The sequence below is a fragment of the Mastigoproctus giganteus genome, chromosome 11 (genome assembly GCF_048544385.1).
Source record: "Mastigoproctus giganteus isolate SK-2022 chromosome 11, ASM4854438v1, whole genome shotgun sequence".
NCBI classification, from domain to species: domain Eukaryota; kingdom Metazoa; phylum Arthropoda; class Arachnida; order Uropygi; family Thelyphonidae; genus Mastigoproctus; species Mastigoproctus giganteus.
This window is the reverse complement of record NC_143585.1, coordinates 149,890,941-149,909,480: the sequence shown is the minus strand read 5'-3', so window position 1 is coordinate 149,909,480 and position 18,540 is coordinate 149,890,941. Positions and strand designations below refer to the sequence as shown.

The window sequence follows — 18,540 nt, the reverse complement described above, 5'->3', positions numbered from 1 at the left end:
AGGACACTACTGACACTATGCTGCTGCAACAGGATCTGGAAAGGTTGAGCAGATGGGCTGAGAGGTGGCAAATGAAGTTAAATATTGACGAATGTAAAGTACTACATATGGGAAACAGTAACCCCAGAGCAGCTGTTCCCATACACTAACAGTGGTAGAGAATGAAAAGAACCTGGGGAAATTGTGCAGCTTGATATGTAGTTCTCTGAACAATGCAGACTGGCTGCATGAGTAGCTCATGGTGTCTTGTCAATGATATACAGGAATTTTTCTAGAAGGGATAACGAGGTGATTATTCCCTTGTATAAGGCAATGGTGAGGCCACACCTTGAGTACTGTATACTGGTCTGGAGGCCTCATTTCAAGAAGGATGTAGAGCTGCTGGAACGAGTACAGAGAAGGGCAACAAGATTAGTGAATGGAACAAAGGGTTGCTCTTACGAAGGAAGGCTTGACTTTTACAAATTACAGTGTCTGCAGACTAGGCACCGGCGAGTTGATCTGATAGAGGTGTATAAAGCCTTGAATGGCTTGAGTACGCTCAATGCCGATGGAATTCTTCCTCTTGCTCAGAATAATCACCTGAGAGGGCATAAATTCAAACTGAAGAAAGAGAGATGTATGATAGATGTGAGGAAATATGCCTTTAGCCAGCAGGTAGTTCGTTGGTGGAACAGACTTCGTTGTGGAAGTTGATAGCCTAAATAAATTTAAGGCTGGACAGGTATTTCGAACGAACAGAGTGGTGAAATGGGAGGGTTTTTTTTTTTTTTTTTTTTTTTGTTTTTTTTTTTTGGCTGATGCTGCATAAGCTTGCTTTCTTGCATCATATGCCTCTACTAATGCTAATGCTAAAATACTAATTCACTTTGTTTGCTCTCTGAGCAGGATTATCAACAATCGAACCATCAATATCAAGTGGACCAATCAAATTCATCCCCTTCCATTTAGAGTTTATATAAGTAAAGAAATCCTTGCAGTTTTGCTTAGCATCCTTTGCCAAAGATTTCTCGTAATCTGCCTTCGCCTGCCTAACCTCTTTTGTGACCTGATTACAGACCAGCTTATATCTGCCATAGGCTTCTGTGTCGCCTGATAATTTATACGCATCCCATGCATTTTCCTTCTCTGCCACAAGTTTCATTAGTTCATTTGACAACCATTTAGGACTAAACCTTGAACAATATTTCTTAATAGGTATGAATCTTTTAGTAGCTTCCCCGATTAATTCCTTGAATGCTTCCCACTTAGAATTTGCTGTTGGTAACATCATTAGTTGATTCCACTGTACAGAATTTAAAAACTGTCTAAGACCACTGTAGTCACATTTACGGAAGCAAAAACCCTTTCCGTTACCCATGATGGTAATTATATCTTGAAGTAAATCCCACATCAGTACACTGTGGTCACTGCCACCTAGTGGTTCCTTTATCTACAAATTCTTAATACACGAATGATCACTGCTGATAACCAGATCAAGAGTATTACCCTCTCTGGTTGCCTCTCGAACATGCTGCTGCAGAAAACAATCATCCAATAAATCCACGAAAGTCTTACTAGTGTGCGAGTGACCAACCACAAGTTCCAGTCAATATCTGGAAAGTTAAAATCCCACATTATAAGACATTCTAATTTGCTAGTTCACTATTTCTCTGTACAATTGTTCATTGTACTCATTAGTCCTATAACACACTCCTACTCTTATTTTTGCTTTCGCAGTGCTTACATCACACCAAACTGACTCAACATCTAAATCAACTGGATTTAGATGTTGAGATGTTTAGACTTATTTTGATTTTATGTTTTTCTTAATTAACTGCATAACACTTCGTCCCTTCCTATCCTGTCTATCTGTTCTGTACACACTGTTCTCCCCAAATTCCAATTCTGCATTACTAATATCTGTGTGACACTACATCTCTGATATCCAACAATATCCACCTTTGATGTCTTGACCAACACTTCAAATTCATCAAATTTATTTACTATACTTCTAGCATTGGTATACATGCACCTATTCTTATTCTTAGTTACTGTAACACATCTCATATACCCACCTGTTTCACGATGACTGCCATCAGTCCCTGAAACCCCCAGCACCCCTCGCTCCAGGCCTAATCTCCACACTCCTGCTTCTGAAATTAACACTTTTCCAACCGATCTAACACTGCCTTAACTGCATCTGCAAATAAAGTGTTAAATTCTGCACTTAACGATCTTAAATTTTGAACATTCTTAAATTTGAAGCAATCTTAAATTAGCATTGGCATATGATGCAAGAAAGCAAGCTTATACAGCATCAGGGGAAAAAAAAAAAAAAAAAAAAAAAAAAACTTCCCAATTCACCCATTTGGTCACTCCAAATGTTAGTCTAGTTCAGCCTTGAATATATTTAAGCTATCAACTTCCACAACAACAGATGAAAGTCTGTTCCAGCAAACAACTACCCACTGGCTAAAGGTACACTTCTGCACATCTATTCTACAACTGTCTTAAATAAATTTGAATCTATGCCCCCTCAGATTCATAATCTGAGCAAGAGGAAGTATCCTATCAGCACTGAGCCTGCTGAAACCATTCAAGGCCTTATACACCTCAATCAGATTACCTCGCAGATGCCAAGTCTCCAGATGTGGCAACTTACAGAACTTAAGTCTTTCTTTGTAAGCACACAGCTGTTTCCCTTAAGGAAGGGAAACAGCTGTGCATTTCGTTTAATTTGAGTATTCATCCAAATCGTAACTTTTAATCCGTTTAATTTTAATAGTTTTTAATTAGTAATTTTAATTATTTATTATTGGAAGCAGTTTTAACTATTTATTATGGCACAATGTCTTCTCGCACTCGTGGTCTTGCTGTTGTGGTTTGACGTGTTTTGGGGTCGGGTTGGGGCTCTCGGCTTTTGATTCTGTTGTGCATCGGATTTGGTCGAATCTTTATGAGTGAGAGAATTCATTTATTCGTTTTTTTCATCTTATTTTATTCGTCACGTATGAGAGAGAATTGACTGGAAGCATTCCACAAAAAAAAAAAAAGATTGAGGTAATCTCTTACTTTTTAATATATTAAAAAATCGTGGCAGTTATGTAGCTCTGAATTTTTTACTAATTTTACATTAGAATTATGGAACAACTGTAAAGCAATAGTCATAAATGCATGATTATTGTTTTACAGAAGCCATGAATGCATACACTGACCAGTTTCATCATTATACCCACCTATCTAATAATGGGTAGGTCCCTTTATTGCAGCCAGTACACTGGGCAAAGCATGGACTCTACATAGTCTTTGAATGTTGTAGGAGGTATATTGCACAATGTTCTCAGGATTACATCTGTAGATCTGTGACAGTCCGTGGTGTGAGAGTTCATGGTGCAAATTCTGGACCTGCCAATACACATAATCCCAGCGATGGTCTATGGCAATGGGTCTCAAAAATTTTGGTTTCGGGACCCCTTTACACTCCTAGAAATTATTGAGTACCACAAAGAGCATTTGTTTATGTGGGTTATATCTATCAATATTTACCACATTAGAAATTAAAACTGAGAAATTTTTAAATGTTTATTTATTAATTCATTTAAAAATAACAATAATAAACCATTATTCGACTCTATTTAAAAGTTACAGCTGTCAGTTACAGGCTCCGCAAAAACGATAAGTGTTTGCCTTTTATTTACATGATTGTTGTTTTATATTGTACTTAATACGTAGTCATATAGTTACGCTGGTTATTTTTTATTTTAATTTAGATAAAGAGTTTTTGTGGATTTTATAACGATAGGTAAAACCGTTAATTTTGTTCGATTTTTGTAGCAATTGTTTTTGTATATAGGGAATTCAAAGTTTTTGTAGGGAATTCAAAGTTTTTAATTGAGGTAGCTAGGTAGCTCTAACGCTTAATTATATAGTAATACGCTTCACCGTTTCTATTTCATAGTTTCTATTCAAATACTACTGACATTTAATTTATTGATTTTATTAATTTAAACTACCATGCCCCGAACTAGAGCAGCAAAGCAACGGGCACAAAGTGGCAGGAGTGTTGTGACTTGGGGGAAGAACTGAGGGGGGCGATTCTCCAACGCGTCACAGCCTAAAAAAAATGTGCAACTTGTGAAATGTTTGCCGAACTCTCTGGAACGGAACATGATATTGCCATGGGGGATGTCTTTGTGTGTGCGCGATGTAAGGAGTGTAAGGAAATCAGGCGACAACTCAGCGTTGTTATGGGCCTATATGAGAGTTTGAAGGACAGGGTGGATGCCCTCGAAGGAAATAAATTGAGGGGCCCATCAAGCTCTCAGCTGCCTACATCAACGGCAGAGCTTGCACTTGGTCATCGCGCAACACAGTGGCAAACCCCAAGGCAGAATGCGCTGGTCCCACAGGAACTATTAGTTGTTGGTGACTCTATTGTCAGGGAAACGGGGAACATGCTATGTAAAAAGGATAGGCGGAACAGGACCAGGGTATGTCTGCCAGGGGCAAAGGTTGATGACATTGTAGAGCGGATATCATCTTTCAAGGGCACAAAAGGTGATATAGTTGTACACGTTGGCACTAATGATATTAGGAGTAGGAGACCGGCAGAATTACTCAATAAGTACAGGTCACTGTTGAAAAAAAGCCGAGAATTAGGGTTGAATTTGAAAGTGTCTGCAATTCTGCCCAGACACGATAGGAGGGAGTATATGATGAGAGCCTTGTCGATCAATTCGGCCCTGGAAAGATTGTGCAAGGCTCAAGGGGTAGAATTTTTTTCAGCCTGGACTGTACTTGTTAACAGGAGAGATTGCTTCTACAGGGATGGGATACACTTAAATAGAAAGGGTGCAAGAATATTTGCTGATGCTATCGAGGCAGTGTTAGGTGGGTCGGAAAACTGCTAGCTTGGGGGGATACAAAGACTAATAGTTTAACAGTAACCGCAGGCAGAGGTGAAGGTGATTCTTGCACAACTTCTATTAGAATAAGAAGCGACCTGGAGCGAGGGGTGTTGGGGGTTTCAGGGACGGATGGCAGTCATCCTGGAATAGTTGGGTATATGGGATGTGTTAGGGTAACAAGGAATAGGCATAGGAGCATGTATGCTTGCATGTATACCAATGCTAGAAGTATAGTAAATAAATTTGACGAATTTGAAGTGTTGGTCAAGACATCAAAGGCGGATATTGTTGGGATAGCAGAGACGTGGTGTCACAAAGATATAAGGAATGCAGAACTGGAATTTGGGGAGTACAATGTGTACAGAAAGGATAGACAGGACAGAAAGGGAGGAGGTGTTATGCTGTTAATTAAGAAAAACATAAAATCAAAAGAAGTGCATCCAGTTGATATAGATGGACAGTGCACTGTTGAGTCAGTTTGGTGTGACATAAGCACTGCAAAAGCAAAAATAAGAGTAGGAGTGTGTTATAGGCCTAATGACTCGAATGAGTACAATGAACAATTGTACAGAGAAATAGAGTGGGCCAGTAAATCAGAATGTCTTATAATGGGGGATTTTAACTTCCTAGATATTGACTGGAACTTGTGGGTTGGCCACTCACACACTAGTCAGACTTTTGTGGATTTATTGGATGATTGTTTTCTGCTGCAGCATGTTCGAGAGGCAACCAGAGAAAGTTATACTCTTGATCTGGTTATCAGCAGTGATCATTCGTGTATTAAGAATTTGCAGATAAAGGAACCACTAGGTGGCAGTGATCACAGTGTGCTGAAGTGGGATTTACTCAAAGAGGTAACTATCGTCAGGGGTAAAGGAAAGGGTTTTTGCTTCCGTAAAGGGGAGTACAGTGGTCTCAGACAGTTTTTAAATTCTGTACAGTGGGATCAACTGACGATGTTACAAACAGTAAATTCTAAGTGGGAAGCATTCAAGGAATTAATCGTGGAAGCTACTAGACTTTTCATACCGATGAAGAAATATTGTTCAAGGTTTAGGCCTAAATGGTTATCAAATGTACTAATGAGACTCGTAACAGAGAAGAAAAATGCATGGGATGCATATAAATTATCAGGCGACGCAGAAGCCTGTAGCAGATATAAGCTAGTCTGTAATCAGGTCACAAAGGAGGTTCGGCAGGCAAAGGCGGATTACGAGAAATCTTTGGCAAAAGATGCTAAGAAAAACAGCAAGGATTTCTTTACTTATATAAACTCTAAAAGGAAGGGGATGAATCTGATTGGTCCACTTGACATCGATGGTTCGACTGTTGATGATCCTGCTCAGATAGCAAACAAACTGAATGAGTATTTTGCATCTACATTCACACGTGAGGAATTATTACAGTTTGAAAATGGAAGAAGGTTATCAAATTGTTGCAGTGTGCTTAATGATTTTGTAATAACTGAGAGCAAAGTGGAGGAGAAATTGTTGAAGTTAAACATAAGAAAGGCACCTGGGGTGGATGGGATCTATCCAGTTATATTAAAGGAGGCGGCAAAGCAACTAAGCAAACCCTTAGCCATAATTATGAGAGCATCCTTGGATTCAGGGGAGGTTCCCACGGACTGGAGATGTGCAAATTTATCCCCAATTCACAAAGGAGGTTCGAAGGGTGACACGAGTAATTACAGACCAGTTAGTTTAACTTCTGTTCCGGGTAAAATAATGGAGTCACTGGTTAAAGATGCATTGCAGGATCATCTAGACAAGACTGCAGCAATAATTCAGACACAGCATGGGTTTGTTAAGGGAAAGTCTTGTCTGACAAATTTGATTGGTTATTATGATGTGGTCACAAAGGAACTGGATGCAAAAAATAATTTTGATATCATATACTTGGATTTCAGGAAAGCTTTTGACACTGTTGCGCATGGAAGACTATTGTACAAATTGGAGCAGAATGGTATTAAGGGTAAGTTGCTACAATGGATAAAAGGATGGTTAAGTGGGAGAAGCAGAGGGTGGTAATCAATGGGTGCTGCTCTTCGTGGACTAATGTTATTAGTGGAGTCCCTCAGGGTTCGGTGTTGGGTCCACTGTTGTTTTGTATATTTATCAATGATATTGATGAAGGTATATCAGGCTTAATATCGAAGTTTGCAGATGACACGAAGGTTGGCAGGGTTGTTAATGACAGTCATGGCAGTGTGCTACTGCAACAGGATCTAGATAATTTGGGCAGATGGGCTAAGAAGAGGGCAACTGAAGTTTAACCTTGACAAATGCAAAGTACTGCATATGGGTAGAAGTAACCCCAGAGAAACGTACCAACTGTGTGGTACTACACTTAAGGTGGTAGAAAATGAAAAAGACCTGGGAATAATTGTGCAGTCAGATATGAAGTTTTCTGAGCAATGCAGACAGGCTGCTAGGGCAGGTCATGGGGTTTTGTCAATGATATATAGGAATTTTGCTAGCAGGGAAAAGGAGGCGATTGTCCCTCTGTATAAGGCAATGGTCAGGCCACGCCTTGAGTACTGCGTACAGGTCTGGAGGCCTCATTTTAGGAAGGATGTAGATTTGCTTGAGCGTGTACAGAGAAGAGCAACACGATTGGTGAGGGGAATGAAGGGATCCTCTTACCAAGAGAGGCTTAAATTCTGCAAATTGCAGTGGCTGGAGACTAGGCACCTGCGCAGTGATCTGATTGAGGTCTATAAGGCCTTGAATGGGTTGAGCACGCTGAATTCTGATGGGATCCTCCCACTTGTTCAGAATACGAACCTACGGGGACATAAGTTCAAATTAAGAAAGGATAGATGTAGAATAGATGTGCGGAAATTTGCCTTTAGCCAGCGGGTGGTTAATTGCTGGAACAAACTTCCATCTGTCGTTGTGGAAGTTGATAGGTTAAATAAATTTAAGGAGGAACTGGACAGGCATTTGGAGGGTATGGTGTGATTTTTTTTTTTTTGGCTGATGCTGCATAAGCTCCTTCACTTGCTTTCTTGCATCAAGTGCCACTACTACTACTACTACTATTACATATTAACATAAATAAATTTTTTTTTTAAATAAGTACATTCCAAAACAAAAAAAAATTTAGAAAGAGTGGCATTCTTTTACATTTTTGAATATTCTTTAATGCTTGCTTAATAGAAAGCTGGATTCGCTGACCTAGCAGACCCCCCCCCCCTGAAAGGGTCTCGGGGAACACCCAGGGGTCCACGGACCACACTTTGAGAACCGTTATTCTATAGGATTTATATCTAGCAAATTTGGTTACAACGCTAAGAATATTCTAGTCCTGGTAATGTAAAATTATTCTTACCTTAAATTTGGCTGGGCACATTATCCTGCTCAAACACACCTGTGCCACCTGGGAAGACAGTCACATGAAGAGGCGTACCTGATAAGTCACAATGAATACATAGTTTATAGTATTCACGGCATGGACAAGTCTAGGATTCATCACCAGTTTCTCACCATTCTCTCCAACTACCGGAAGGCATAGCAGGAAACGTGATTGATCATAAGAGGCAACTTTTTTTCCTGGTGTCAATGGTCCAATGACACCACTCGGCTGCAAATTTTAGGCATCATTGGCAATGGACTGCTGTAATCTTGAGTACTCTGACTGGATACCTACTCCAGAGGCCCATACACGACAGTTCATTGAATTGTGGCCTTGGAAATACTGCTGCTCAATTCCTGATTAAACACCACGCAGACACCAGTCTGATGGTCTGTGTTTACTAACAGAATAGACTGTTTTTACAGGGATGGGATACACTTCAGTGTTCTCATCAGAAAATTTTGCCAGCTGGGTGGCATTATAAGTAGTTGGGTGGGAAGTGTAATACTTCACAGTCTGTATTATAAAATTTTCTGTTATTTATAAATGTGACTTAAGCGATCCAGAGCAAAAATTAATTGCATAATTTAACATTATATGCTCCTGTCGCATTGATCTCAATTGCATAGTATGTTCAAATTAATACTGATCGAGATTACTGAGCAGTACCACATGATACCGCGAGAATCACTTAAATTTTACCAGGCAGTGCACCCATTCGATACGTCCTGGGGAGAACACTGCACTTGAATAGATGGAGTGCAAGAATATTTGCCAATGTTATCGAGGCAGTGATACATGGGTCAGAAAACTGCTGCTTGGGGAGATACACAGACTAATAGTTTAATTAAGAGTCAGCAAGCTGAGATGAAAGTGATTCTTACACTGCTTCTATTGGAAGGAGCAGTAGCCTGGAAAACAAGACGTCTGGAATTTCTGACTCTGTTATAGGTCGTCACAGAAAAAATTGAATACATGGGCTGTGCTAGTGTAACTAAGAGTAAGAACACTTCCATGTCCACTAAGACTAGTAGCACCGTGCATAAATTTGATTAATTTGAAGCACTGATTTGATTTAATTCATCACATGTAGACATTGTAGGAATAGCAGAAACAAGGTGTCACTCACACATAAATGATGCTGAATTTGAATATGGGGAGCACAATGTATACAGGAGAGGAATAAGAAGAATCTTTTAGATAAGAAGAATATTAAATCTAAGGCAGTGCATCCACTTTCCTTGGGTACAATGTTGAGTCAATGTGGTGTGATACAAGCACTGGGAAAACAAAACTGGGAGTAGAGGTGTGTTATAGGCCTAACGACTGATGACTATACCAAACAGCTATAGAAAGAAACAGAGTTGGCCAGCAAGTCAGAATGTCTTGTAATAGGGGATTTTTTGACTGGAATTTGTGGATTGGTTATTAGAAAGACTTTTGTGAATTTTTTGAATTATTTTTTTTTCTACGGTTGCATGTTAGAGAGGCAACAAGAGGAAGAATACTCTCTTGATCTGGTTATCAGCAGTGATTCCTCATGCATTAAGATTCTGCAGATAAAAGACCCACTGAGTAGCAGTGATCATGTACTAATATAGAATTTCATTAAAGACATAACTACTGTCAAGGTTAAAGGGAAAAGCTTTCACTTTCATAAGGGTGACTACAGAGGTCTCATACAGTTTATAAATTTTGCAGTGGGACCAACAGCAAATTCTAAATGGGAATATTCAGAGAAATAATCAAGGAAGCTGTTAGGCTTTTTATACCAACAAAGAAATACTATTCGAGGCTTGGACCTAAATGGATGTCAGACAAACTATAGAGACAGTGGCAGACAAGAAAAGTGTGTGGGATACATATAAATTATCAGGTAATACAGTAAGTAGCCTATGGTACATAAAAATTAGCATTTAATCAAGTCACAAAGGAGGTTAGGTAAGCTAAGACAGATTATGAGGTCTCTAGCAGAGAATGCCAAGAAAAACAACAAAGACTTCTATGCGTATATTAAAAATAGAAGGAAGGGGTTGAATTACATTGGGCCACTTGAAGTTTATGAGTTAACTATTCATGATCCTGCTCAGGTTGCAGAAAAATTGCATCTACATTCGCACATGAGGAATTCTTTACAGAAGGGGTTGCCAGAAGTTTGTCTAACTCAAATAAGGGGCTACATGACTGTGTGATAACTGAAAGGAAAGAAAAGGAGGAGAAATTGAGGATGGATATAAAAAAAACCACCTGGGGCAAATAAAATCTAACTAATTATATTAAGGGAGGCAGCAAAGGAGGTAAGTAAACCCTTAGCCATAATTATGAGAGCATCCTTGGATTCAGGGAAGGTCCCTATAGACATGAGTAATTACAGACCTGTTAGCTTAACATCAGTGCCAGAGAAAATACTGGAATCACTGGTTAAAGAAGTAATGCAGGACGATTTCGACAGGCATACAATTATACTGCAATTGCAGCATCAATCTGTCAAGTGGCAATCTTATCTAACCAATCTGATAGGTTACTATGATGCAGTGATCAAGCAACTGGATGCAAAAAATAATTTTGACATCATATACTTGGATTTCAGGAAGGCTTTTGATACTATTGCACATAAACGAATAAAGGGATGGTTAAGTGAAAGAAGACAGAGTAGTTATCAATGAACATAGCTCTTTGTGGACTAATGTAATTAATGGAGTTCCTCGGGGCTCTGTACTGGGTCCATTGCTGGTTTCAATATTTAACGATGATATTGAAAGGAATGTCAAGTTTAATATCAAAGTTTGCAGATGATACAAAGGTTGGCAGGGTGGTTAACGACAGTCAATCAGAGTGAGCTACTGCAACAAGATCTAGGAATTTTTTTTTTCTGTTGACGAGGCTACAAACTACATGTGTTTTTGAGAGCCAATAAGTGGAACTTTATTGATTTGAAATTATTGTTTTTCTGTAACTTTTGATTACAAATTAGTAGTGTAGTATTTGTTTGACATTTCTTGATTAATTTGGTATATTTGTTCTGTACAGCAGGCCCCCATTAAAACACGGTTCGCTTTACGCTGATTCGCTATAACGCTGTTCTTATATTATATCTGACTATATTATATAGTCAGTTCTTATATTATATCTGACCCATATCTGACTATAACGCTGTCACAGATCACTATAACGCTCTTTTACAGATTACATTTTTGGCATATTTAACGAAATCATTTCATTTGATGGGAGTCGATAGCTTGAAAATGAATATAAAAATACGGTTAAAACGTTTCCCATGCCTGCATCTATCCGAAGTCTAGTCATCACTCAGTACAGTGTTAGACATCGTGCGTAATGGACAGTTTACTTCAACATTGTATCATAATTAATGCAACCAACGCAGTTACATTTGCGAAGAGTTAATAATGGCCGATAAGAATGAAAAAGCAACAACATCTGGGCGCAGTACAAAGACTATGAATGTAAGAAAAAGACTGAATTTGAAAATTAAATTAGATGTTTTGAAGTGAATCAATTCCAGTCAAAGACAAGCGGATGTGTGCCATAATTTAGACTTGCAAGTTTAACTGTAAGAACAATAATAAAAAAAATAAAGAATTAATTTTAGCAGTGGGAAAGATAGCTGTTCCACTGCAAGCAATTAGGGCTAGGCTGGCAATTAGGATTGAAATGGAAAGACTAACTAATTTTATTGAAGATAATATCCAATGCAGAATTCAGTTAAGTTAAATATTATAAAAAAAAAATTACAATAAAAAAGAGAAAGAGATCAGCCTATATGATTATCTGAAGAAAACTCACCTAAAAAAAAAAAAAAAAAAAAAAATTGGAACCATTTAAAACTAGTAAGGGCTGGTTGAATAGATTTCAAATCCAGGGAGACGCCACAAGTGCAGATCAAGGAACCGAAACTTTCAAAAAAGAACTTGTTAAAATTATTGAAGAGGGGTATTATGTGTTATACTTCTCAAGTTTTTAACATAGATGAAGTAGGACTTTTGTGGAAACGAATGCCTAAAAGAAGTTTCATGTTGAAAGAAGAAAAAAACATGCCAGGTTTCAAAGCGGCGAAGGGTCAGTTGACTTTATTGTTGGGTAACGCTGCGGAGGATTTAAAATTAATACCCCTTTTAGTTTATTTGGAAGAGGGCTAAAGTTCAACCCAAAATCAACACATTTTTCATGATTAAATTAAATCAATTTAGATCAATTACGTTCATGATTTTAATTGGAATTTTAAGTTTAATTTTGATACGTAAGTAGTTAACACATAATTATATACATATGTAATGCAGAATATTTTATATGTGCAAATATTTGAATATTAAATATTTTGACCGATATGTGTGCATCTTTTCACTACTGTTTATTATTGATTATGAAATATCCTATGGCACCGAACGCAACTCACAAATACATGTTACCTTATGGGAATGCGGCGCTTGCTTAGCGTGGATTCAATTAGTGCTCTGTTTTTCCGGAACGATTTATCAGCATTAAGCGGGGGTCACCTGTACTTGGCACTTGTAATTGCATAAGAAGCCACAGTCAACTTTTGCCAGCATTGTGTTGTATCAATAAGAACATTAGAATTTTACTGCCATTTTTATATTGTTGAGATTTAGATAATGCAGATACTGGAGGGTTCTATCGCAAATAGATCGCTCAAGAGTTCAAATCACTTAGGTTGGCCTTGGATAAATAAATTTATTATCAATTATAGCTAATTACAATTTACAAATAATGTTATAGTTTCATATATATAACTTAAACTTGATTGGGATACGAAATCTATAACATAACGTAAGAGATACAAAATAACGATACTGAAATATGAATCTTTCAATGGGCAGATTACAGGAAATCGTTGGCAAAGGATGCAAAGAAAAAACAGCAAAGACTTCTTTATTTATGTATATTCTAGAAGGAAAGGGATGAATCAGATTGGTCCATTTGATATTGAAGGTTAAACTGTTGATGATCCTGCTCATGTAGCTGACAAACTAAATGAGTATTTTGCATCTACATCCACACATGAGGAATTCTGTAGGAAAGTGGAGATGAGAAGTTTATCAAACTCTAGCAGAGCTAAATGATTTTGTAATAACTGGGAGCAAAGTGGAGAAGAAATTGTTGAAGTTAAACATAAGAAAAGCACCCAGGGTGGATGAGATCTATCCAATTATATTAAGGGAGGTAGAAAAGGAGTAAGCACACCATTAGTCATAATTATGAGAACCTCTGGGAAGGTACCCACAGACTGGAGAGCAGAAAATGTATCCCCAATTCACAAAGGAAGATCAAAAGGTGACATGAGTGATGACAGATCTGTTAGTTTAACTTGTGTTATTCGGAAAATAAAGGAGTCACTGTTTAAAGAGGCAATGTGCAATCATCGAGACAAAGCTGCAGTTATAATTCAAACAGCATGGGTTTGTTAAGGAGAAATCTTGTCTGACCAATTTCAGTGGATACTACAATGTGGTAACTAAGAAACTGTATGCAAAACATAATTTTGATATCACATACTTGGATTTCAGGAAAGCTTTTGGTATTGTTGCAGAGGGAAGACTGCTGTACAAATTGGAACAGTATGGCATTAAAGACAAGTGTAAGCTTAAGCTTATTTTGGGGGGGGAAATGTTCGACTTACCTAGGAGAGGTCAGGTCAAAATTCAGAGAATCATGGGTAAAAATGGGATATATAAGGACTGGTTCAGTAGCATTAAGTGAGTCGTAGAGGTAGGAGTTGTTCCGTAAGGAAAGGAGTTCCATGAGAATAATAGTCGGGAAACAGTGAGAATATTGTTGGATTACAGACGAGAGGATTTGCCGGTGTAAGGGCATGAGTCGTTCGGAGTTAACAAGTTTGGAAGCAGCGAATAAGTTAGTAATCGAGGAAAGTCGTGTTTGGGAATTGTAATTAGTTACGGTTATGCAACTAGTAGTTTCAAGTGTTAATAAAGTTAAAATAAGTGGGCAGTTAATAAGTATATGCCACTTCAAAGTGAGTTTGATAGAGGAGAGTTTATCTGATGTGGAAACCATTAAAGAAAGTGCTAGAAGATAAAGGAACTGGTCCAAAAGATCGGAGAAGTGAAAATAATTGTAAGTACTGTTTCGTATTATTATTTCTAGTCAAGAGAATAATCCAAAAAGGGGAAGAAAGGTATTCTGAAATCCTAACTGTGATATTTTGAACTAGCCTAAGGAATAACTGGATAAACAAATTGGATATTGTAAAGGAACTATTGTTTCAATTTAGTAACAAGATATGCTGAATGAACTTACTGTTTTGGTTTATCCCAGTGAGGAATGTTTTGTAGTATGAAGAGTTTTGTTGATCAATTTTGTAAACCTTTAAGTCAATTTCTATAATTAAACATGTTAAACTTTTCATATGTGTTTGTTAATTGCCTCACTCAATTCCTAGCTAAAAATGCAATTAAACCTGAAATCTTGTAGAAGCAGTCAGAGGCCCAAGGATAACTTGATAGTTTCCATAAATACAATTAAAGTAAGGTTTAGCTTAGTAGCCAAGGGTATATGGTTAATAATAAAAACCAAAGAATTTATGCCTAAAATTGGCAAGGCAAAGTATAAACTATACCATTACGATTGACGAGCCAACTAGGATTACACTTGGCAAGTCAATGCAATAAGAACTAATAAGGTAAAAGGTAACGCCTACACAAGTTACTGCTATGGATAAAGGAATGGTTGAGTAGGAGAAGACAGAGTGGCAATCAATGGGCATGCTCTTCATGGACTAATATTATTAGTGAAGTCTCCCCAGGGTTCGGTGTTGGGTCCATTGTTGCTTTTTTTATATTTATCAATGATACTGATGAAAGTATATCAGGCTTAATGTAAACGTTTGTCGATGATACAAAGGTTGGCATGGTTGTTAACGACAATAATGACAGTATGCTACTGCAACAGGATCTAAAAAAAGTTGGGCAGATCAGCTGAGACGTGGTAACTGAAGTTTAATATTGACAGATGCAAAGTGTGACATATCATTAGCAGTAACCCCAGAATACCATACCAACTATGCAGTATTACACTCAGATAATAATGTAATAATAATATTACATTATTATTAGTGTAGAATGTAAAAGACCTGGGGGGTAACTGTGCACTGAGATATGAAGTTTTCTGAGCAGGACAGACAGGCAGGCTCCCAGAGCAGCTCATGGAGTCTTGAGGAATTTTATTAGCAGGGATAAGAATGTGATTATCCCTTTGTATAAGGCAATGGTCAGGCCACACCTTGAATACCGCATAGAGGTCTGGAGGCTTCATTTTAGGAATGACGTAGAGCTGCTGGAGTTTTTTTGAAAACTCTAAAAAGAAAACACAAAAACAACTCTCAACATCAGAACTGTTTTTATCTGCTGAAGATGAAAAAATTCTTTTATTTAAAAGTGAATAACAATGTACGAGTCGTGCAAAAATTTTTGTAATAAATTGTAAATTATTTCAATTTATGCTATGAAAGAGTTTCATTAACATGTGGACTGTACTTTCAGGATCTATTAAGGACTAAAAAGAATGAAAAGTTTATATAAAAATTTGCTCCATTCTGAATGGCTATTAAGCTATTTGTTATTTAAATTTTAAACGATAAAAGTAACAAATAAGAATAAGTGGGCACATCACTTAATAAATTTTTTATTGACAAACTCCAATGACATATATATATAAATATATTTTTTTTAAATTCAAACATCCATTGCTCTGTAATATTCAGAACACAAATGCTCACACGAACCTTTTCTTTTTTTTTTCAGTGTGTCTAAGTCCTGAATTGATCATTGATCCTGAAAGTATACAACACGGATTATAAAACAACAAGTATATTAGTATTAATTCATGTCTTTCATCTAGCACTAAGCATATGCCTTTAATACAAGCTTAGGATTTTATACCTGGCATATAAGATGACCTTAAATTTTCAATTTTTAGTGCTGCTTCGAGGGTCAACTTATACAACAACATATAGAATACATCCAGCATGTTTACACTTTTGCAGAGTTGGAGATTGGCAGGTGAAGTGAATGGGGGAGAGGGAATCTAATTTCAGCAATAATCCAAAACAAACTGAACAGGATCGTCATGCAAAAGTCAGACATGATCCATTCGGCATGCTGACTACAATTATTGGAATAAACGAGATGAACAACTTTTGCTGCCACAAGATTCATACATCACAGCACATTCAATCAACCTTGAAACCAGATTTTGAAAGAAGTAATGGCAAAATAAAGTAACATGAGAATAGAGGCAACGGTGCTGTGGAAATATGGAATAGTGGAAAGTAGCATGAGGGATGAATGATTTAAAGCAGTGTTTCTCAACCATTTTTTGCTCGTGGCCCACTTCTGAGTTTCATTCACCTCTGTCCCCCCCCACATATTGTTTAATTATAATAAATGTAATATTAATAATAAAAAAGGGGTTTATTAACTACAATATTTATAATAGAATTTTTAATATTGTAGTTATTATTATAATATTTTGTTTATTCACAATATACAATTATGCTCCTAACAAAAAATATTACAATTAGTTTAGTGAGATCCTTGCAGATCTCACTAATTTCTTTTTTACATTAGTAATAATTTTATTTTTGAAGTGAACTTTTCATGGCCCACTTAACATTTTCCATGGCCCCCAATTTTACGACTTTTACCCATAGCCCCCCAGTTAATATAGTTTAAAAACTAAAGCTTTAAAATGGCATTTTTATGCATGATTACTGACAAAAAAAAAAAAAAAGAAAGAAAAGAAAACTTACAGTATCAATTTCTTTAAGCTTAGCATCTTTTTTTTCAATAGTCTTCTGTGCAGCTTGTTTCTTGCTTTCATACATTCTTGTTCCAGCAGCTTCTTCTATCATTGACAAAATCTGTAAGAATAAGCTGCAGTAGTAACTTGGCAGGCTTACAATAAGGGAAAGACAGAAAATAACAAAGCTCCACTTGAAACAAAAAAAAAAAAAAAAAATTTGCACTGTTCATATGATAGCATTATAAAGATATATTAAAATTACTGAGGCCTGACTGTGCAAGAGTTAGTAGGAAAAAGAGACTAATACCAAATGCTTATGTGATAAGAAGTCGAAAAAAAAGTGCCGTAAAATGGAGAGCCAAAAATAAAAAGAGCCGAAAAAAAAAACCGAAAGCATTATGAGAAAGAGTTGCTAAATAGAGTATAAAATCAATACCTAGAATTTTCAAGTAGTGTGTGGCAAACATTTGAGGCAGGAAATAATAGTGAGAAAATATTGAGTTGGATTAATAAAAGAAACTAAGGTAGTAACACATTAGAGTGAGCATTTGGAGCTCATAATAATTTATAGTGAGAAGACAGACTTGAAAGAAAGCCATAAAAAGAAAGTAGAGTTAGATAGTAAAAGGGCTTCTGGATAAATAATAACTCAGTTAGAAAATTTCTTACTCAGGCTCGGCACTTTTTATTCTGGTCATGACTAGGAACTGCAGAACTGTGTCTACAGTAGCTCTACAGGTACTGAATGGAAGGCTTCCTATTCAGTATGAGGTCATTTATCATTATTTACAGTTTTTTCATAAGAAGGCTATTCATGCAAGGTTAGGAGAGTATACTATAGATTTGGATATGCCTGTCAAGGAAGATAATGAAAGAATTAGAAGAGAACTTATAAATAGTTGGCAGTCTTCATGGACGGCAGCTGATTTAGGTAGGGCTACATTCAAATTTCTTCCAAATGTGTCAGAATTTCCTAAGCAAAAGGTGTCCTGGTTTGTCCAGGCCTAAATTTATCATTTCTACTTTCACAGCATGGCGATCTGAACTCCAAGCTGTTTGCTTTGGGGTTAGCTGCCTCGCCCCTTTGTATGTGTGGTGTCCCAGAAACAATAGAACACTTCGTTTTTAATTGTAACTTGTACGTAGATCTAAGCCAGGATTTACAAATCCTGAATGATGTTTACCTGGAGGATGAATTACCTCATTTGTTGGAGACAAAGGAAAATTATATGGTCTTCTCTAGTTTTGCAGATAAGGTGTTTAAAAGACTTTTGGGTAGAAATCACTAGAGTTTATTAATTTAGTGTGGTTTTGGTTTTCACCTTGTTCTGGAATGGGCACAAGTTTTCTTTTTCTAACTGATCTTTTGAAGCTCTGTTCCTTGTTGAACAGGCTGGCATTAGGTTATTTTACTTAGGATTAAAGACAGACATAATGAACTGATACTTTTGTTAATGGTTTTGATTTAGTTTGAAGACAAAGTATGAGTGAACATATT

At 37.0% G+C, this 18,540-nt stretch overlaps 1 protein-coding gene across 1 annotated transcript in view; it reads right to left on the bottom strand.

Moving 5' to 3' along the window:
• Nucleotides 1–18,540, bottom strand: part of SMC2 (structural maintenance of chromosomes 2) — a 640,522-nt gene that overhangs the window by 571,244 nt on the left and 50,738 nt on the right. Inside the window, exon 4 of the mRNA XM_090385021.1 lies at nt 17,050–17,160. Within this exon, the coding sequence (XP_090241147.1) occupies nt 17,050–17,160 (111 nt within the window). The remainder of the gene's footprint in view (nt 1–17,049; nt 17,161–18,540) is intronic.